This window comes from Hirundo rustica, chromosome 2, assembly GCF_015227805.2.
Source record: "Hirundo rustica isolate bHirRus1 chromosome 2, bHirRus1.pri.v3, whole genome shotgun sequence".
Classification (NCBI taxonomy): Eukaryota; Metazoa; Chordata; class Aves; order Passeriformes; family Hirundinidae; genus Hirundo; species Hirundo rustica.
The window spans coordinates 30,408,631-30,431,425 of record NC_053451.1 but is presented as its reverse complement, the minus strand read 5'-3'; the positions used below and the strand labels follow the sequence as shown (position 1 = coordinate 30,431,425).

Here is a 22,795-nt window from a genome sequence, read left to right as displayed (position 1 = left end):
AACCCCAGCTTCTCGTTGCTTCTGCTGTTTCACTAATTCCTGTTCTGAATTAACTACTGTAAGAGAGCAGAATATGGAGAAACTACTGCTAGCACAAAGGACTCCCAACGAAGGGGGTCTGCAGAAAATGCCAGGTTTCACTGATGCAATCCCACGCCATGCCCTCCGGAATGTGACATCCCAGCTTGCAGATGGTGTTGTCGCCCATGTGCCGGGCTCCATGCGCTTCCTCACACCGAACTCACACATTTCTCTGGATAAACGCAGTCCCTTGCCCTACACACACGGGCTTCCCATGCCAGGGGCGGCCCTGCTCCCCACGTACCCAGCGCCGAGCTGCTCCTGTGCCCCCGCGTTCGGGTGGGGACTGGCCGCCGCCGCTGCCGGCACGGAGCCCCCGAGCGGCAGCAGAGGGGTCGGGGCGGGGAGGCTGCGGGTCCGACGCGGGAGGGTCTAGCCCCAGGCTCGGCTCCGCTGCCCACCCGCGCCCGGGAGCGCGTCCGCATCCTCCTTGCCCGTGTGCGGGCGCGGCGCCGCGGGCAGCGGCGGCGATGGCGGCGGCGGTGCCGAGCAGTCCAGCCCTGCCCGTGGCAGCCGGCTGGGACCGGCGGCGACGTCGAGGTCTCTGCCGCCGGGCTGGCTGCCAGCGCCGCCGTCCCGCCGGCGGCAGCGCCAGCGCGGGCCGGGCTCGGGAGTGCCCCGAGGCGGGGGAGCGGCGTGGGGGCAGCGCGGGTGGTGCTGCCCGGGTAGCGCCGCTCAGGGATCTCTGAATCCCTGCTGGGATGGAGAGCGGTGCTGGGCTGGAGGGGCGGCCGGCGCCGAACGCACTGGCAACGGGGAGGGCGCGACTGCCCGTTTCCTATGCCAGGCAGCGGGAAGGGAGCCAGCAGGCTACTGCGGGGAAAATAATTATTTTGATGTAAATACTGGGACAAAATAACAGTGCCGTGTGCATATGGTGGAATAGAAGGAATGGAAACCCCCTTCCTCTCAGCATTTGAGGCGAAGCTTAGGCTCAGGGTACAATCCTGACAGAAGAAAAGGGCTGGCAGGGGCATTGAGAGACCTTTCCTGACAGACAGCAACTGTTTGGGGACATAAGAGAGGAGTGCACGCATCTCATTGAATAGGTAACTTTGGAGAAGGTCAGAGGCTCCTGTTATCCCTATTCTGGGCACAGTTTGAGGACTGAGAGACACAAAGAAGCCCAGGCAGGCAGAGTTGCAGACAGAGACAAAGGGATGGATGAATAGCAGCTGGTAAGTTTGAAAGACTAGTATATAACCAGCAGATCCCAGTTTCACAAGACAGGAGTGCATTTCTCCCAACTAAGTTGCAGTTCTGCTGCAGGGAAACCGAGAACAGTACTGAGGAGCTGGACAGAAGGATGAATGTGCTTTCAGTGGAAACACTCGTTTGAAAGGAAAACACTTTGTATCTCTCTTCTTCCAGTCCCTGTTGTCTGCCTGGCCCAGCTGTTTTTCTCAGTCTGCATTTTCACTTTACCATCTTGAGAAAGTTCCTGCCTCCCTGCCTTTATTTCCTGCTCCTTTACCTCTTTTTGACTCCTGTTTTGCCCTTTTCTGTCTCCTTCTCCATTGTCTTTTGACGAATGCTGTTGCAATGATGACTTTGGATTTCAGTGCCTGTTGGGAAGGGTCTGATGCAACCACAGGGTAGCTATACCTCGCAGGCACTTTGCAGCATTAAGTCTGACAAACGTCTGCCCTCCGAGCTAAGGAGCTTCGGGCAGCAGGTTATATGTCCTCGAGTTTATCCCAGTCGTGTTAGTGTTTTCCTCTTGCGTCCGGCAGTTCTGTCACCGGAGCTGATGAGAGCTGGCAATCTGGGTTTTTTTCCTCTCATTCGTGGGGAGCTAATTCATTGTTCTCCATCTAACTGATGCCCCCTTTCGCAGCTAGCAAGGATGCTTACACACCCAGCTCCGCTTGCCTGCCTTGAGCCGATGGAGCTGATTAGGGGGCGGGCGCCTGCATCTCCAATTCTGGTCTCCCCTCGCAGGGTCCGGCGCCATGATGGGAGCAGCGCTCAGGAGGCTCCCTGCGGTGCCAGGGGACCCTTCCCCTTCCTTTCTCCTGCGCCAGGTGCTAAGGGAGGAGGGGGACAGAGGTGCCTCGCAGGGAGGCCAAAACTAGGTCAGTGTAGCTGGAATCCGCAGCTGGTGCACTGCGATGGGGGGCGGAGAGCCAGCTGTAGCCAGAGGGGGATGAGTGGATGGCGAGAGGAGGATGAGTGGATGGCGGGAGGGGGGGAGGGTCTCTCCGCGAAGTTGTAGGGGCGGGACAGCGTCCTGAGGGCTGCTCGCATGGCTGCCAGCGCTCCCTCCCCGTTCCACATCCTCCCCAGCCCCGGTTCCCGCCGCCGGGCGCCCGCCGAGCGCTTCCCAGCGCTGCGCCTGCCAGTGGGCAGGGGGAGAGGGAGAGGAAGGTAATGCTGGAAACGGAGAGATGGAGGAAAAATCTGGGCAATGAATGAGGAACAGATGGACAAATGTATCTTTTAAAAAAGAGAGAGAAGCGTGGAAGGCAACGAACAATGACAACTGATGTTTCAACAGCGCTTGCAGTTGGTTCGGTGCGGAGGAGGTCATCTGCATTCCTCACAGTGCCCAGGCAAAAGGACGCATCCCCCTTGCCAAAATCCACAGGGCAATGAAGCCCGCTGCAGCCAGACGCTGCAAGCTCCATCAGCAGTAGCTTCGGCCGCACAGATGTACCTCGCTACTGCCCAGGGGTCATCCTGTTACCACCCCTCGGAGTGCAATGAAAGCCCATTTCAGTACGGTTTGCAGCATGCTTTGTTTGACCTTTTGAGTGTTTCTACATCAACACTGCCTCCTCTGTTACAGCTCCAAAGAAATCCAGATTGCCAGAGTTGTGTCCTTTTGTCGTTGCTGTACAGCCAAAGCCCTATTTTATCTAGCTCCGACTTTCTCTTCTCCTCCCCTTTCCTTATGTCGTTTCCATTTTCCCCGCCCGTCTCCCCTGCTGCCCAGTGCCAGCCTTGCCCCCGCTGCCTGGTGCCTCCATCATCCCTGGGCTCACCCGTCTGATCGGAGCCGTGCTGCCTGCAGAAACGAACGCTCTCCCAGCCATGCCCTCCCCATCCTCGCTTTCCAATTCCCCCTTCCTCTCTCCTCATCAGCCCCGTTACATCCTTCCTAGCCCGACGCTGGCAGCGTGTCTCCTCCCTCCTTCCCTGCCTTTCGCCTTCCCTCCCTTCCTCATCCCTCCCCCTCCTCTCCCTGCAGTACTTCCCAGCCCTCGCTGCAGTGCAATCCATCACTCCCAGCAAGGTCCTCACGCCAGGAGAGGGGGAAGCCTGGCTCCCTGTGAGCCTGGGGAGGGGTGGGCAGGGAGTGCAACTATCTCCTCCTTCGCTAGGAAGTGAGAAAAGCTCGCAGAATACAGACCCTTCTGGAACTGAGACCTCCCATCTGCTTCCAGCTATTTTATTTATTCATTTACTTATTTAGTCTCTTTGTTTTCAAAGAAAAATATGTTTCTGCCAACATTCCAGTGAGGGCGACTGAAAGGAAACCAAGGAGACAGAGTCAGAAAAGCTTGTTCAGATAGAGTAACTGGGAGACAGCACTGCGAGGTGGACGAAAAAGAAAAAGAAAAAGAAAAAGAAAAGAAAAGAAAAGAAAAGAAAAGAAAAGAAAAGAAAAGAAAAGAAAAGAAAAGAAAAGAAAAGAGAAAAAAGAAAAAAGAAAAGCATATACAGAACCAGAGGAGGAAAAATGCAGAAACGGGGGGGGGGGGGCGCGAGGGAATTAGATGCAGGAAAAAGCAAACATAGAAAAACAAACAAACAAACAAACATACAAAAAACCACCCAAGAATGAAATTGGAGAGAAACCTGAGATGGCAGGCATGGCAAGAGAACTCAAGGAGTATACAATAAATAGCCAGAGGAACCTTGCTAAAGAGGTTAGATCGGTATGATGAAATTACATTTATATTTTAACAAACACAGTAGGCTTTGGTTTGAATGCAAATATTCTACACAGCTGCCTGCAAATAAAATCCCAGTGTTTTTTGGGTTTTGGGTTTTTTTTTTATTCTAGTAAAAAGAACACAATGGGTAAATAGCTGAAGGGTTTTTTTCATAAAAGATACATATCAGGGCAGCTGCATTGATGGACAGAGGCAAGGAATTATTAGAATAGCACCAAATTAGATATTTTTCAGCTCCAGTGTTGCCCTTTTACAGGCATCTTGTGAAAGGTGCTGTTGATGTTGATACAGAATGGTCTACATTTGTTTTAGCCCATCTCTTTAAGGCTGAGGTAAGCTAAAGCAGTGCAGGCCCTTTACATGTACACATTTCACATTAAGACAGCTTTTCATTAACATTGCTTGCCTTGGTTTCAGTCTGCCATTGAGTTAGAATAGTGACTACACCTGGGGAAGGTCACAGAAAAGTCAGCAGTACCTGCAGGAGACACCATGATTTATATCAATGCGGTTGCAGTAATGCCCAAAATCTTTGTTCAGATTCCTGTAATGTCAACTGTAGACTAAAACATAAATGAATATTTAAATCAGACTTTAGAGTCCCTGTGAAGGTATAGGAAATGGAGGGATGCAAACCTGGAAGTGGTGCTTCCTTATTTCCCCACAACACAGATCTTCATCAATCTGTCTGCTAACATATAACATCATTTGCATTTCTTCTGCTCAGTACAACTTGCTCTTCTTTCTTAAATTCTTTCAGAAGCAGGGTGGGTGCTGTCAATGCTGACAGAGAGAAGAACTTCAACAGTTTGAATATTTTGGACGTGGCCAGTTTAAAAAAAAGGCTTTGACAGCAAATCTTTCATAAACATTTCAGAATTTAAAGCAGATAGCTTTTAAAGTTACCACCTTTACCCCCTTCACCAACGATGTTTAAAAGCTCACAGGATATCCTATTTTAAAATATAATTAATATAATTTTGCTGGCTTTGGACTGCTAGTGTAGACCAAACCACTAAAATCTGTTCCACCCTGGAGGACTACTAAAAGACAATAAAATGGCATAAGAGGCTGGATTTTAAGTAAGACAGATACTGAATTGTTTGGAAAGCTCAGCTGCGACTTGATCTGTGCTGGAGCGGCTCTGTGAACCTCTCCATGTCGGTGTAAGACACAGCTCTACTTCCCAGCAGTGACTTCTTCAGCCGGCTCTGGTTACTGCTCCAGGGCACGATTGCTGTGCTGCAACAGGAGGATTAATCCTGCTGGCTTTGCTCCAGGGTCTGTGATGTCCAGATGAGATGGGAGAAGGGGACTCCATCGCGTCCTTGCTGGTGTTTTACTTGTGTCTGCAGCCTCAGCTGTATATAAAATTGCTACTGTTGAATTAAATATGGTTTGTCTATGTGCTCCAGAGTCTTTATGGACACACATAACTGAGCCTGCAGGAGGGATTTATATGTTAAAGTGTTATGCATCCCCTGAGAGAACAGTTTTGGGGAACGTTCCCTGAGAAAAGCCATATTTGAGCTCAGCTCCTTGGAGAAAGGAGAACCTGAAGTAACAGGTGAAACAGCCAGGAAGAATCAGCCCTGAGACAGTACAAGGGATCAGAAAGGAAGGGTGTTTGTGATAGTAAGAGCTACAAAAAGAGCAGAGAAGGAAATCCCAAAGCACACCCAGTGAAGAAAGAAGGCCCTGACAACTCACCATAACCACCTTGGCCATGAGGAGCCTGAAGCACATGGCCAAATCACCAACCAAAGAGCAAAGAGCTCACTGATTTCCTCTTCTTGTGCTCAGTTCTTCACAGTGCTGAACTGATTTGAAGGAGCTGAGCCAGTGTTAATTAGAGATTCGTGGACTACCTTAGTGTATTTTGTGACTACAAGACTGCCTGCCCTCTAAGCACTGCCTTGTTGATTTGGAAATAAAGGGGTGAAGAATTCCTTGTTTTTGTAGATGGGACAACAGAAAACGTGACTATGAGTAAAAAAGAAATAAACTGCGTGTCTAGGCTCCTGTACTTGGCACTGTTCCCTCTGTTACGATGTGATGAAGATGCGAAGCTCCCAAAATTGGGGATAGATGGATCTGGCCTTTAACTCGTGTCCCTTCCCACTGATGACCTCAGCAACACCAGTGGGGCAACTGCAGGATGGTGTCAGGCCTCAGGTGTTAAAGGAGCCCATCAGCAGTGGGGTCCAGGAAAATTCCTTTCATCCCCAATTCACGTGACTACTCGAGCTGCATTATTGACATGATGCATTCACAGATCTCACAGCAGTTCATTAATTTCTTATCACTCACATGTAACCTAATGCCCTGTTACCATGAAGATACGTGAAGGCCAGGGAAACAAAGAGGAGAGGTAAAACTCTGCAAGACCTCTGCAAATAGCATGCCCCAGGATCACTTAACTGTCTGTTTAGATGCAGTAGTCTACAGGGTGAAATGCACCAGGAGATTTTCATTTCCAGCAAGGCTGATTTTGTATCTCATCCAATATATGCTACCACCCCTACAGCATCCCAGATAACATAATAGGATCAGGACCAACTGGAAAGGAGGATAAGTTTTTGCTGAATCACTGTCACTGCATCTGATCTTCGGTAAGCACCTACAGGCACTGGGGCCAGCACTTGAGGGAATATATGTATGGAAGTGTTTTCTTTATGAGTCACCCACACCATTTACTGTGGCACAGTTCTTCACACCATACTGCGGCACTGACACCTGAACTTTTAGAAGGAAGAGTGCTTTACCTTGAGTCATCAGCAGCAGATCTCCCCCAGGATACCCTGTGATGGAGGACAGCAGCGTGCAAAGCAGAAAAAAGCAACCTGAGTGAGACGGGAATGTGCAGGAGCACGTGAAACATTCATCTCTTCCAGCTGAGAAGGGCCTCCAGCAACCTTTGTCAATGTCATGAATCAAGGAGGAGGGGGGACGAAATCAAGATTATTTTCTATCACAAAAACCAGGTTAAACAGTTGCTAATCCAGTAGGCCGAAAAACGGGAGAGCTAAGAGGAGATGCCTCATACCAGACGAAGGTCTGCAGGGGCAGAGCCACATCTCTTAGAGAATGTGCTCGGACTGCAAGAGAAGAAAGGGGCGTTCGCATGGCGGCGTGCTGCGGCTCCCTCCGGTGTCCACCGCGAGCAAGAGCAGCAGGACACCTCCAGCTATTTCTCTGCGGCTCGTCTGGTATGCAAAATACTAATCAGCTTCCCAGCCAGAGGTTCCACCGCCACCAGCATCGCCCCCGTCCGCTCCAAGCTCCCCAAATGGAGGGGTTCTGCTAGCACAAGGGATCTACCCGCAGCAAGCAGCTGAGGGAGAATGTCTTCCGGTTTAAAACAAAAATTTAAAGCTCAAAAGCAATCAGCAGAAACCTCACCCAGTACTGGCTGGACCGTGTGCTCTGTGGGAGATGGTGGTACATCAACACATTGGTAGACGAAAACATTTGGCATCAGTGAAAATTTCCAAATAAATGTGTTCAAAACTCACAAGGACTTCAGGATGTTTTAGTTAGCCTGTTAAGCAGTAACAGCTCAAATGACAACACAGAGGCACAGAGGAAAACAAAAGCCAAACCAAGGTGTGTGGAAAATTGTCCAAACATACTGCTATGTGGACTTCCAGAAAAAGCCAAGAATCTGAGAGGATTCTCAGATATAACTTCCATCACATCCTTTTGGTTTAATGACCTCTTGAGCATTTCCAGTGGACTCAGTTTTACTTGGTCCCTGAAAGTGGGAATGGTGGTGTCTTGCTCCGTTGACACAGAGGAATGGTGTTTGGGTTCGGAGGGCTGCCCTGCTGAGCAGGGAAATGCTTAGCTTTCCCCACCCCTCCACCTCTGCACCTCTTCTGGTATGGTGCACCACTGGTGCATCCTCCAGGAGTCTTGGGAGGACCACAAACAAGAAGGAGCAATCGTTTTCCTCTTGAGCACTGCCGCTACCGATGTTCAGCCACTCTCAGGTAAGAGGCGGTGGCTCCAGTTATGTCGTGTGTGGGCAGCACGTGTCTCGTGTGGCAGGGAGGACATACTGAGCATTTCCTTCAGTAACTGTGTATACGGCATTATAGGATTTTATTTTCAGTTTTCAGTTAGTTGAGAACAAATGAGGGTTACCAAGCTACCAGGATGAGCCTTAGGGGACGCAGCTTTCCCTTAAAAGTTTTTCGTTCCTGTATGAGGTAGGGAGCTGGTTTTAATTTCCTAGCTTTCTCCTTGGCTCCAGGACTGAGACTGTGCCTTGAAGCTCATCCAGTGCCTCCTCAAATCCAGCGGAGTTGTTACAAAAGCAGTAAAGGGAAAAGGAGTCAGAGAAAGCAACAGGAGAGAGTCGGATCCAGGGGCTGTTGGAGGAAGAATTAGGGGAGAGTGGCTATTCCGGTGGGACTTGTGGGGCTTGCACCTTCATTGATCATCAAATGCACCGTGCTTGGAGGCACAGGGGAGTGAGGAGGTCGGGTCTCATTCGTCATATTCCTTCTCAGTTTGTGTCTCTCTCAATTTTCTTGCTCTCTCTCTCTCTCGCTCTCTCTCTCTTTTTTTTTTTGTTTTTTTTTTTTTTTGTTGTTTTTTTTTTTTTTTCCTTTCCGTTTTCCCTGCCTTTCTCAGGCCAGAACGGCAGCGGCGCTGCAGGACGGGCCCCGTGGCCGGTACCTGTTCCCGTTCCTCGCGCTCCCTGCTCGCCCCGAGCCTGGTCCCGCGGGAAGCGCAGTCCCTCCATCCCGCCGGGAAGCGACAGCGGGCCAGCGGGGTGATGTCACGGCTGTCGCTGCCCGTCGATGTCCTCCTGCCAGCCCGTGTGCCCGCCGGCCCCGGCCCCGGCCCCGCTCCATCCCGCGGGGCGGAGAGCCGCGGGCAGCGTCCGGGCGCGTCCTGCGGGAGAACGGGAGGCGGGCTCCGCAGGGGCCCTGTGCCACAGGCAGCCAGGGGAGCGGGGACGAGCACCCGAGCGCTGGGGTGGGGACAGGCAGCAGCTGAGTCGGGAAACGTGGCCAGAGGTAGCGGCCTGGGGAGAAGCCGGGCTGCATAGAAGGGCAGGACGAAACGGGACACCAGTGTGCGAGGCAGACCCAAGAATCCGTCCCTGGTGCCGGGCCATCCTGGGGGAATGGGAGGAGCCCCTTCGGAGGACAATAAACTCTGGAATGAGGGTGTGGGCTGCTGCTCCTCGCTCCCACCCCCCCTCATTCCACATGCATGATGATACCGCATCCCTCCATCTCGCTGGCTTTTTTTTTTTTTTTTTTTTCCTCCTCTTTTCCCAGAAATTGTATTTTGAAGACAACCAAAAAGAGAACGTGTTCTGGGTGTGGCTGCATGCGATTTACCCAATAGCCAAAGTGGGGGGGACGCCGAAGGGGAAAAACAGAGCGTCTGCTGCTGAAGGGAGTGGAAGCTGAGGGCTGCAGTAAGTGATGGGGACCCTGTCTTTTCTTTCAGTGCTCCTAGAAATAACTGAGAAGTAGAAGAGAATGGAGGGAGAGAACGTGGGGGAAACTTTTCGTTGCATGCTGAGGGTGTTTGTGGAGCGGGTCTTAGCCATCCAAATGGGAAAAGAGATGGGGGCTGGAGAAGGGAGATGGAAAGAGGAACAAAGCAGGTGGTGTTACAAGTTCAGTCCAGAATGTTTCAGAAATACCTGGAAAACTAGCCACATGAGGAGGGAGACAGGAGGGAGGCTGGGAAGACCAAATTGAGAGGAAAATGGGTACAACAAGCAAAGTTTCTGAGATATAGGGGAGCGTATACCAGCTCCTGCCCTAGCTTTCCTCTGTTCTCTCCTCCATTCCACAGGGATGAAGACTTCTGGAACCTGTGTCCTATTTTGTGTCTTAACACTCTTCTTGTCCTCAGCTGGTGAGTCCTTATGCCCAGGGGAAGGATTTCTCCCCCATCTGTGCCCCACAGAGTTTCCTACGCAGAATAACGCACAATGACCTAAGGACAGGGATGTGCAGAGGGGTAGTGAAGGGGGAAGGACCAAACAGGACAGGCAAGGTGGATACAGGATTGTAAGGAAAAAATTAGCAACTGGAAAGAGTTTCCCATCTGTGACGCTCTCTAGTAAGTACTGAGTCACAAGAGACAGAGGTCCACAGCTTCTACTGCAGGTATGTTATAGTAAGCAAAATATCCAGATCAAGCTGCAGAAGAGGGTTAGGTGTGCTCTGTGCTTACCACTGCACTACCTGTGTATTCATGATCTGCAGGGCATTGCCCAGTGCTCTGCAAAATTTGTTCTGTCATAGTTGTGACACATTTGCTATCACTAGCAGTTCTTGCTGGAATGAACTCATTCCAAGCCACTGTACTGCTGGAAGGTTTTGCAGTATTTCTACAGCTGTTTTGAGAAACCTCACCTCTGTAGTTCAGAACATTTTCTGCTTTTGGTGATGGTGGTTGCTCTTATTCTGTTTTGTGTCTCCATTACTTTGTTTGCTTGGAGATACTTTGGCGAAACTTCAGACCAAATTTGTTGAGGCTTTTTTATTGTTGTTTTTTTAAAAGCACAACAACAAACAAGAATGAAACAAGAGGGCAGGATCAGACATTATAGTCAGAAGGCTCAGGACAGATAGTGAAAGATTAATTTCAGTGAATGGACAAAGCTTTGTCCAGGAAAGACTGTATGTAGGAGAGAGATGACTACCTATCACATTTAAACCAGGTTATTCCAATACCCTCCTTGATGCTCCCCTCATGCCGAACTCTGATTCTGCTCCAAATAGCACTTTTTCCTTTAAAGGTTCACAATAAACAATGTCATGTGGACTGTGAAGCAGGCAGGTGAGGCACCCAAGAGATGAGCTTATAGGTGGACTACAATTTGAAAGATGGGGAAAAAATGACAGTGGTTTTTATTATGCATGAAGGAAGCCTGAAAGGAATATTTCTTACATTTGAGTATTTGGGTTTAGCACTTCTCTTTGGGTTTGTTTTAACTTGGAAAGTAACAGGAATCACCAGCTGGTCTCTCATTGTTTCTTTTGATTTTGAGTAAATTACAGATTTGGTGAGTTAGGGTTGCTGTTCTGGACCTCAAAGATTAATTTACTACAGCTTTGTTAAGAAAGTCCAGTTGTTTATAAGGCTTATTTATTGGGTACCATAGTAAATATAAATTGAAGGTGGGATAAGAAAATCACCCTTTTTGTGTCCTCACCTCCTGTGCAGAGATTTCACTTCACTTACGTTCTTTTGTTTTAGAATTGGATTGGTTTTCTATTCAACCCCATGGGGAAAACAAAATTCATAATAACTGGCTTTTCAATGTTAGAAAAGAGGGAGGAGCCTCCCTGTCTTTTCTACACGTCTCAAATCCAGCACTGCTGGCTTCTGCAATGGTTTCAGGATTTGTCCTTCCTTTTCCATCAGGAACAAACGAGAAAGTGCTCAGCACCATTTTCTTCTCTACTCGTTATGATTAAGAGGTTAGCCAGAACAGGGGAAGTTTTGGGCTGTCTTATATTGTGTACTTTAGTTATTATACATGTCTGGCTCTCCCTGGGTTAATCACCAACAGCTGAGCCCTTGCTGGCAGCTGGGTGGGGAGGAGAATATCAGGGTCCAGCAACTCCTGTAATGCTGTAGAGCGGGATTATGTAGGGGTCCCCAGAGACCCTCTGCGGCCTGCCAGTAACTGCCCTTGGAATGTGGAAGAACTATGACAAAAACTCCAGACCTGATAGTTTTTACCCACACAGCGCTCCCACTAAGAGCAGAAAGCTGCAGGCTGAGGTCACAGGACGTAGCGGGACGCACGGATTTTTGGGCTGGTCGTGCACGCATGCCTGCAGTGCCCCAGCTCACTGGCTTTTTCCTGCCAACTCCTTCCTTCATCCCACCCCAGTTATGCAGACATTTCCCTCGTCTGTGGCTAGCAGGAAATATTTTCCTATTCCTGGCTGCTGTAAGGAAGCTGCTCTGTCACCCTTTATATTTGAACAAACAGTCTAGCCCAGCTTCAGTTTCTTCCATGTAGCATGCACAGCCAAGCCTTCAATCACTCCCCTTCTCCAGTTCACCCAGAGGCTGAGAGGGGAAAGATTATCTGCTCTGTGCTCCATACCAAGGCTGGATGATTTGCCTAAGGAGCTACAAAACCTGCAGTCTGCTTTTTACTGTACCAATGACTCAATCTCTGTGCCCCCAAGTGAATAATTTCCATGACTCAGTTTCCTCTTTTATAGAGCACACATAGGGATTTTGCTCAGCCTTCAGAGCAGGGAGGCCACATGTTGTTTTTGGGGGTTTTTTGTTGTTTTGTTGTCTTTTGGTTTTGGGGTTTTTTTGTCAAAATGCATCAAAAGTGTTTCAGAATGGCAAAGTCTAGATCTGGAGGTATTTACTAACTTGTCCCTGTGCCTAGCCATTGACCCTGGTGGAAGCAGCAGGGATAGGATCAGGACCCACGGTATCCACGAGCCTTTAAACAGCGAATGCAGCCAGCAGTGGAGGCTGAGTCGAGAGCATTTCTCCCTTCAGCAGAGGGCAGTGGTGTCTCCTGGATAGAGAAATATTAAAATTTCCCAGAGCCCGCAGACTATAAAAATCTGTCTTTCTTCACGCCCCTCTCTTCTTCCCTTGCAGACTGGTTTCCATGGATGGTCAATGGGCAAGAACTGGAAAGTGTAACTGGTAAGTATTACAGGCATGTTAATGTGCTGAAGATTGCTCATGTGACCCAGTTGTCCTGTGGAGTTACAGCCTGTTTATTAGAAAATACTGTTCTTCGTTTCCTTGCCTCTGACATTGTGAGCTTACCTTTCAGTGAAGATTAAACAAGCTCTCCAAGGCAATCTGCTAAGTGTTACATGCTCTTTACAAATAATTCTCTAGCGCAGGGGTCCTGAACACTTAGCTGAAGGGTACAAAGTTATGTTCACAGTCGAGGGCTGTAGGAGATCCACAAAAGCTGTGATTCTTCAACCATGAGATGCTGGGGGAACTCTACTGCTGCTCAGAAAAATGCTGGGGAAAATGGTGCACAAGTGGCACGGTGCTTTAGTAGTGAGGCCATTGGGAAAGGATGTTGACTGATCTTCTTACTGGCTGTGTTGTTGGGGGTGAATCGCTTCATCCCTCTGGACCTTAATCCATTTTTGCCACATGATAAGGTAAAATAAATGTACATTACATCATGCTTCAGCAGCCAAAAGGACCACAAGGGCTTGCCTTTTCTTCAAACTTGAAACCCCTGGATAAGCCTGCAGACATCTCCCAGCTGTGATCCTGTGATGTGTAATATCTGTAGTTTCCCAGAAAACTATTCAGAAGCCAGCCCAAAACATGTCCTCCAAGCATCCTTTCCTTCATGCTCTGCCTCTCTACCACAGCTTTGCCATCAGTTGCTTTTCAGACAAACTCATCACTGGTGAATTTCTTCAGTGGAGGCTAGGTTTTGGACTTGCCTCCCTCCTTCTCTGCCATAGGCACCTCAGCTGTCTGCCTTAGTGCTGCAAGAGCCCTCAGCACCTTCATCTCAGAAGTCTTTCTTTCCCATCAAGATGCCAACAGTGGCCATATCTGAGAAGTCAAAATATGCATCCAAAATTCACTGAGGGTTGATACAACACGTGCACTAAGAAATCCAGTTCCCAGGCCAGTCACCAGAAAGGGGAGTGGATATGGAGAGGCTGGGGGTAGCGCGTTTGATTATGTATTTGCTGGGTTGGATCCCACTCTCTCATGAGCCTATGATGGCAGGAGCGGTAATTCAAGCTGGCTCTGTAAGGGACCATAAAAATAAGCTTTTTCAAGGACATTCTCTTTTCCAGGTGGAGTTACCCCTGATGGCAGCTCTGGTAAGCTCCAATCTCTTGGCATCTTCCTGCTTCTTTTTCCCTTTTCACCGCTCCTGCCTACACAGAAGCAGAAATTACCCATTATGCCCAGAAACTCCTCGTCCCACTTGTGATGTGCAGCAGCGTTCTTCCAGCACTTTTGGATGTCTGGGAGTCCTTTCTGTGCTCCATGGAGGGAGATGAATTTAGGGTGACTTTATGGTCTGTTCTCCAAGGAAATGCCCATCTCACTTAATGTACCAGGGCTCCCTGAAGATGTTTCCACTGCAGAAGGCCATGAAATTCAAAGCTCACACATGCTTGGCTTCCAGAGAAGGTGGCAGGAACAAAGAGACTAAATGATGAGGGTGAGAACTTGGACAGGCTCGAACTGGGACCCAGGTTGTGTGCGTGTGTCTGCTGACAGGTAGCAGATGTGCTTCAGGTCTCAGGAGAGACAGAGGTGTCAAAAGAACTCCTGAAAGTAGTAAAGCAAACCCTGAGCATTGTTGGAGCAGGGAAGTGGAAATTCTGTTCTTTCAGTACTGTCTGCCCCACTGTGCCTGCAGCTGTGTCACTGGGGGGCAGCAAAATGTCTGCAAAGGGATGGGTAAGACAGAGGACTTGGAAGATAAGTGCTTGGAGCGCGCAGTGTGTGTCCTTAGAGAGTGGAAGTGGCCTCAGGAGGACACAGAGCTGATGGGAGTGTAGGCAACTGCAACAAGGGGAATGGAGGAAAACCTTTTCCAGCCCCACTCTGAGTTGAAATCTGTCACTACTGGCCTTGGGGGTGGTTTCCCTCTCTGCTGGAGCAGTCTCTCAAACACATCCCTCTGAGGTGGTGAAGACCTGACAGGGCAGGCAGAGGGAGAACACTTGTGGCTGATGCTATGGATCAGAGAGAGGCAGCTGTGCATGGCTGTTTCTGGGGAGTGTGGGAGTTACTCTGACTGTATGGAAACTCAGCTGAGAGTGGTGTCTTGTTCTCTAGAATATCAGCTCCACAGCTTGTACTCTGCCCTGCTCATCAACTAGCTGCAGCATTTGTTGTGGATCAGACTGCCAGGAGACAACACTGGAAGAGGAGAATGGAAGCACAATATTATATCTATAAGATCTGTGATCTCCATGGTTGGGATGGGAGGTGAAAGTAACTGTGTTCAGTGTATGAAGCCTAACAGTCCATAGGAGGGTAGATAGGATTTAGTGTCCAGACCAAACTGATGGTGACCGACTTACATCTTAAGGTTAAAAGACTAAAAGTGGAGCCTTTATACAAACTTGTGCTTCAAAATGTTTACTGTGAGGGATCAAGCAAAACTCTTCACAAAGGACATGCCATTTTGTCCCATCTTTGCTCTGCAACATCCTATCAGCTCTAGCACACCCAGCATATTTGCAGGGAAAGCCTGCAGTTACCCTGACAAATCAGCACCACGATCAGCATTGGCTATGAACCAGATGTGAGATGGCTGCTAGTCAGGACTGGTAAGCCATCAGCAGAACAGTGGCAGGAGGAAAGAGACTGGAAGCTCAAATTAAGATCTTTCAGTGCATCTCTTTTTCCAGGTGCAGCTGTCACACCACCTGCAGTTCTTCCTCCTGGTGAGTTTGTTCTCAGGTTGCAGCCACATGTTGTGGACCCTCCTTCCCTCTCTTCATGCATACCTGGAATCCTGCCTTCTCTGCCTGCCCCTAAGCCCCACATCCAAAAGATTCATTCTCTTTAACACACGTGTTTTGTCTATGCTTCTGGCTAACACTATGGCACCTGAGCAGAAGTTCTTCCGTAATTGCTCGTAAGAACTTGCCTGTGGCAGTCAGTTCTCTGAATTCCTTTCCAGTTTCTTACTGGGTAAATTATAAAATGTACTGGTTTGCTGTGGTACAGATGGGTTACTTTATCAGAGGGAATAACAAACCAACCTCTTTTTGACCCCTTGTCATAAAGAACCAGGGCTGTTGGGATGCTGTTTCTTAAAGGTGTGTTCCTTATGAAGGGCAGTCACAAACTCCTTCGCCTCTTGATTCCGTAAAGGGTAATTACAGCAGCTAAAGAAATTTGCCTGACCTTTTGAGTCAGAATGTCCTTAGAGTGTAATTTTGAGCAGTAGTGGTAATGCTTTATGGGAAAGCTTAGGCAAATTTTTAGTGTTGTCAATTGCATAGCTGGCACTAGACTCACAATGGATTTCTACCTTATGGTTTCATTTCAGTAACAATGAAATATTTTTCCACATTAGAAGTTACAATGGAAGGCTCTTGAAAGAATTTTCCAGATACTTGTTTTGATTCAGCTGATTTCTAGGAAGGAATCACGGTAACTAACTTTGCTACCTTCTGTCTTCCAGTTCAGTCTGACAGCGAAACGTCAACGGCTTCATCAGGTGTGTTTTAAGTTTGCTGCCTGCACCCCCTCCCAGACCCACCTTGTTAGCTCTCCAGAGAGGTTCTGTCTGGGCACAGAACTTTGTCTCCTGGAAAATTGCTTTAGATTGTTCCTTGACTTAGAAGTACTGGAGAATGATGGTAGTGGAAGCTGAAGCCTTCTCCTTGATGGCATTCAGGGAAGGGAGGAGCTGGCAGATCAGCTGATCAGATACAATGGGTCAATATTGTGTCAGTGGCCAAGACCTAGCATTTCAAAATGATGTGCAAGAAAATCCATTGTAGTTGATTGTCCAGAAAAGAAAGGAACTAGATTTGTGTCCTGAAATGTGATATTTGCACATCTATTCGAAACACTTCTTAAATATGCAACTAAAATTTACATTGTGTTTATATGTGTTTGTCCCCTTTGCAACATATGCCTCCTGTATTCTGGGTGTCCAGTGGGCTTGGTTTGCATTTCACTCAACTTTCCCTTCAGAAATGTCTGCACTATTTTCCTTTTCTCTAAACCAACCTCATCTCTCACAAGAGAGTGGTAAGAGGCTGGGGTCCTTCCCTAGAAGCCTGCAGGATTGTACCTGGTGCTTAAGTTATATCTGTGCCTGAATGAGTGCACCTGGCCATGATGCTGGATTGCACCTCTGTGTCTGTGTGTGTGTTCTCAGACTGTCGTGAGGAGAAGTTCCCTTGCACGCGCCTGTACTCTGTTCACAAGCCAGTGAAGCAGTGTATCAGCTACCTCTGTGTTACCAGGTAAGGAACCAGCAGTCCCTAAGAAAACCGCTAAAAGCTGTTGAGAAATGGCATGTCTGGTTCAGCAACTGTTCCCTTTGAAGACTAGAGTTTTTCCTCTGGGAGCCTATGGGTGAGATGAATCCTATCCTCAGGGTGTCCTTTTAGGGTAATTATTTAGAACAGGGCAATGACTGCAGTCCGTGCAGCATGAAGGAGCTGTAATGTGCCCTATATTGTAATCCGTATTTAAGGTACTTGGTCATTTATAGGCACATGAAAATTGCCAGAGGTATGGAGCACCTCTCCTACCAAGACAGGCTGAGAGAGCTGGGATTATTCAGCTTGGAGGAGAAAAGGCTTCAAGGAGAACTAATTCCAGCCTCCAGTACCTAAATGGGGCTTATAAAACAGAGGAAGAGCAACATTTTACATGGGCCAATAGAGATAAAACAATAGGAAATTATTTTAAACTGAAAGAAGAGAGATTTTGATTTGATGTCAGGAAGAAATTCTTTACTCAGAAGGTGGTGAGGCATTGGCACAGGTTCCCAGGGAAGTTGTCAGTGCCCCATCTTTGGGAGTGTTCAAGGCGAGGTTCGACGTGGGGCCTTGAGCAACCCAATCCAGTGGGTGACATTCCTGCCCATGGAAGTGAGTTTGGAACTAGGTGATCTTCAAGGTCTCTTCCAACCCAAGCCTTTCTATGATTCTAAGATTTCATGAACTTTTTACAAAGATTACTTTGCTATTGAGCAGCCTTATTCTAGGCTAAGAAGTCATAAAAATTTAGTATTTGCCTGCTCATTAGTGAATATACATGTTTATTCCCTGTATCCCTTTTTTGTTTCTTTGTGTCCCCGTGCCTTCTGCTGCTGATCCTGGTGATCCCGCAGCGTGCGTCGCATGTACATAATAAACAAGGAGGTGTGCACTCGCATTGTCTGCAAGGAGAATGAGGTCATGCAAGGTGAGTGGTATCACAGGCTAGCCTAGAAGGATAGCTGCAACCATCTGATAGGGTCTCCAAGCTAACTAGTTGGCTTATACCTCAATCCACGTGCAGTAGCTTCCCTGGACTTTGAAAGGGTTCTAATGCAATGCAGTCTTGGACCCAATACACATGCTGTGATAAAAAGAACTGGGAAGTAGATATTGCGCTACTAAGAAATATGATAGCTCTCTATTCCTTGACCTTGATCATGGTCTAGTAGTCCCAGACACACCCTTACTCAAAGTTGTACTCCTTTGAGGTTAAAGAGTAAATCTCAGTATTTCTGTTCATGAACAGAAGCAGGATCCAGTCTAGATTTTTTAATGCAATCTTTGTCGCAGCAAAATACAAATGGTTTTAATACGTTACGTGCATGCATAAAGCCAGAGGTCTTAAGGTCTTGCTTTGCTTGCCTCATGTATATGAGGATTCAGCAGTTTCAACAGTTTCAGTAGATGCAGTGGAGGATGTGCCTCTAACTATCCTGCTGGTGAAGAATTTGAAGGAAGCTTTGATTATCTGTCAACCTGATTCTGCTTGTCTTCAGATGAGATCTGTCGCCAGCTGGCTGGCCTTCCTCCTCGACGACTCCGCCGATCCGGGCAGCCCCTGCCTCTCCCGTGCAGGCAGCTCCTGGAGCAGCAGCGCAGGCCCGATGCTCTGTGAGCTCCCAACAGCAGGAGAGGAAAAGAGACAGAAGAGAAGTCATCATCCACTACCTACAGTCCAAGACAAGTGCTTCTTGTTTGTGATTCCCCCATCATTTCCCTGCTCCTATGCCTTCTTCTACATCCTCTCCTTCAGGTGCTGCAGTGCACAGAGTTCCCTCTCTGCTAGTCTCCCATGGGAGCTGTTGTCATCTTTATAATCTGTTGCTGAGCATATGGGATTCTCCCCTCTTTTCTCTCACACTTTGCCTGGCAGGCTGTGAGCTGCACATTTCCCAGAGGTCCTTATAAATCTGCTGCACCTTCTCTTGCTTTGCCCCTGGAGAGAGACAGAAATGGGGACAGGATGAAGTCCCCAGTGGTTCAGATGCCCTAAGCTGCATCTCATCTCACCTTCATGCCCTAGGACTCCTGCCTAGATTTCTTGCCTGGCATCAGCGTGACCTCAGTTTTGGTTGGTCAGCCTGAGCCTCTCCAATTCTCCCAAGCCACCGAGTTTGTTGTGTGATAGCACATTCTCCTCCTTGTGTCTGCTGGCCTCAGAGAAGTGGCAGAACTGGGAGATGAGCTCTCCTGAACACAAGGCAGACCTCATTATCCCTGGGTGGCAACAGATCATTTATAACTACCTCTGGGAAGTTTTTGTCTCAAGCCCATTGCCTCCCTCACACACATCTGCCACCAAAAGGAAAAATTCTGGGTTTAGTATGGCATTATATTTTTCTCAAGAAGATTATGTTGGATGAGAGTAGTGCCTCTTCTACTCCCCTTCTCCTCTCCCCTGTTCTTTTTCCTCCCTTCCCACTGAAGACATCTCTTGATGCCCATTCCAGGCAAGCTCCAGGGAGCAGTAATTACAGCTGCCTCCACTCCTAAGCCCAAGGAAGCCCATGAAGAACCTGTGTGACCTGACATTACTGACACCTTGCAATGAATTATCTTGTCTTGGTGTCTTGTCTTGGTCTGGCTACCTCCACGTTCTCCAGTTGCTGTGCCTGCTTTCAAACTCCAGCTGAGTTCCTACCTCCTGACCTGGAAGGTCCTGCACAAAGCAGGAGGGAGTTGCAAATTGGAATCAGATGTGGGATTGCTGTTTATCTGGGACCTGGGATTTCCTTGCAGAATCTCTGACTGTGCTGACCTGCACAGAGCCAGGTGCTGATGAGGAAGGTAAACATATCTGCAGGTATAAGCACTTATACAGGCCAGCCTGGGCAGAAGAATTCACTGTGGCAGCACTGGATGTCTGCTCTGCTCAAGGACTTTGTCTTCTAGATACATGGAGAGCATTTCCAGGTATATGGGCAGTTTTCATGATGAGACTGGGTAGGGTGAGTGGGGAAGAGCAGTCTGAATTGCATTAATCACTCCATGTGACTCTTAGTGGCATGATTCTGCGGGGCACCAGAGGATCAGCAAGACCCTGACTCCAGGATCTCTGGGTTGTTCCCAAGTAACTGAAAGCCAGTTTGCTAGATTTGGCATTCACTCCCCTCACAGGATAAACCCTTCTGCTGAACAGAGACCATTGGGTCTTGCAGGAGCACTGCCCTGTTGCACAGAGCCGGGGTCACACAGTATCGGGGAGATTTTGCTGCCTGGGGGCAGACGTCTCAGAAAAAGGGCAAAACCATTGGTGTTGGACCATCTGGCCAGGACCTGCATTTCTGCTGTTTGCAGCAAGAAGCTGGTCACATCCTCTGTGTAGGGGAAGACACCCTGCACGTCTGTGCAGACAGATTCCATATGCAGTCAAAATTACCCCTAGGTGGGCTAAATCTCTCTATCTTAATCCAGTATACAGGAGAAAGGATTCCAAATCACGCAGTGACTAGAATTTTGTCCTACATATAGGAGCACTGCAGTGCTACTCAGAGAATGATGCTCCTCTTGAGTACTCCAGGCTCATGAGACTAGGAATGAAGGAGGGATTTCTTTGTACCGAGAGGGTGCATATTTCTGTAGAGAGGAGGGTACTGAGAGCTTGATCTCAAAGACATTCAATCCACTGGCAGCCACTGGCTTCCATACTGAGATACCTGTGAAAATTGCCTGTGTGGAGGAAGGTATGGGATGTGGGATCTTGGAAATTGGACTAGGTCAAGTCTGCACTCTGTATTTAGAGGTGAATATACATCGCTATAGATACATAACTGGGTAACATAGCTACTGTACAGCATATAGAAAATTAACTTTCATACAGGTTAGGAAGTGGTTAGAAGCCTTTCTGTTGCTTGCTTTCAGCAGGGATAGGAAGAGGTGCTCCTGTCCAGGAGAACACTATTTTAATGCTAGAGTCTATATAATCCATATTAAAAGAAAATTTATTTCCTGTTATTCTTGGCAACTCTCAAGTGTTTGGGTTTATTTGTCTCTTGCTGTATTTCTTCCAGATTTGTGGGGAGACTTGATTCCAGATCCAATCTATCATTTGGAACCTTTTACTCCCTGCTAACCTAGACCTCTGCTGTCACCCTCCTTTCACTCATGAATCACAGATCTTCCTGGGAACTCTTTTTTTTTTCTAGAGGAAGATAACATTTTCTCTAGCTTTTTTTGTTTGGTTGGTTGGTTGGGTTTTTTGTGGTTTTTTTGTTTGTTTGTTTTACCATGGGCTGTGCTGGATTTTTCTGACAATTGGTAGCTGCTGAACACAGGGGTGTGTCCTCCCAGCCCATGAAATTTGTGCTGAGGACACATATTTTCACTGTGCACATGCCATGACTTTCTGGTGAAGGCTTAACATCTCCAAATAAAATGGCAAGATGACTGAAATAAGAGAAAAGCTGTAATAAATACCACATAAGCAGAGAAGAATTTGTTCACAACGACCATTTAACTCAATAATGGAATAACTGAGAGACTACATTAAAAATCACACATCCAGGTCAAAAGGATTAGGAAAATTTCTTCTTCATTGATTTTCTGACTTTTCCATAGTTTCATCAGGCACTGACTGTACCTTGTATTTTGGTTGTAAAGATGAAGCACTAAGACGTGAGGGAGTCTGAGCAGTATCTTCATGTGCAAGCAGTCAAGTCTGCATGTAGATGGTATTTCTAGAAAAAAAGTGGCTGTGGGCCAAAGTAACCATTAAGCCGCCTCTGAGAGTGCCCCATAGATCTTCAGGACTAAACCACACACCGCAGGTTATTGCACAAAAATTGCCATTTTTTCGTCTATGCCCCTTCCTGGCTGAAGCTGTGGTGTCCTGATCTCGGACTGCTGTAATGGATCCAGCCTCGGCCCCAGTGACTGGAGATGCAGCTCCCACCGACAGAGGCCAGGCCCTGCTGTGTCCCACAAACTCAGCCTTTGCAGTGCTCCTGTACTGGAGCTTTCCCCTGGCTGTGTGAGCCAAACACAACATATGCCATCAGCTCTTTGTAATTCAGCTTATTCTTCCTTTTCCCTTACACTAGAGTCGGCCCACACTTCACTAGCTCTTGTCCCGTATGCAGATTTATCTCCCCTCCCACTCCAGCCTGAATTGCCGTGATATCTGGACATCTCTTTCTCTTGCAAGCCGAGGAAGTGGTTTTAAATACATCTCCAGCTAGGTGTGCTGCTCATGCAGTTGAGCTAGCCACAAAGAAACTGGCAGAGCCCTGTATTTAGAAGCATGATTCTGCATTTGTGGCTGATTTCATGACCTCTTCTGACCTGGAGCAGGAGTTAGATGCCCTGTGGTCACTTCCCACCCAATGGGTGTTCCTCCTCCTTCTGCTGGCACAGCTCCCCAGTATGGATCTGTGACCAGCTTGAAGGCTGCTGTTTACAGCCAGTGCTCCGATGTCTGCTCCCCAGTTTGAAGCAGTGCCTCGCTGCAGGGCACGTGGAGCTAACAATAGTGGGAAGGCTGTCGGAAGCAGCTGGCATGCCACCTAGAAGCTCCTGAAACTTGTCACCTGAATCTTGTCCACAAGAACACGCTACGAGAACAGAGAGCATGGACATCGGGCATCTCAGTTGGAAGGATCCCTCCAACATGTACTGCTGGCTGCTGTGTGGGCTTGTCCTTCACAGAGGGGACTGGTCCTTGCCACCCACCCCAAAAAAGCACCTCTACCAGGCAAAGAATAGCTGGGTTGAAACCAAAATGGATTTTATCTTTAACTAAAAAAAAAAAAAAAAAAAAAAAAAAATTTATGCTGTTTTTTTTCCAGAGGTATTGAAGTACACGATCCTGTAGTCTTGACCCCTGACACCACATGGTGA

General features: G+C 48.1%; 1 protein-coding gene across 1 annotated transcript; it reads left to right on the top strand.

The window, feature by feature from the left end:
* The first annotated feature begins 8,395 nt into the window (after positions 1–8,395).
* Positions 8,396–22,671, top strand: MFAP5 (microfibril associated protein 5). The gene is made up of 10 exons (XM_040057022.2): positions 8,396–8,463; positions 9,275–9,417; positions 9,804–9,866; positions 12,600–12,647; positions 13,787–13,813; positions 15,362–15,397; positions 16,144–16,179; positions 16,849–16,936; positions 17,812–17,885; positions 18,457–22,671. The coding sequence occupies exons 3-10, from the start codon at positions 9,806–9,808 to the stop codon at positions 18,573–18,575; spliced, it is 489 nt and encodes a 162-aa protein (XP_039912956.1). The 5' UTR covers positions 8,396–8,463; positions 9,275–9,417; positions 9,804–9,805; the 3' UTR covers positions 18,576–22,671.
* Positions 22,672–22,795: the final 124 nt, after the last annotated feature.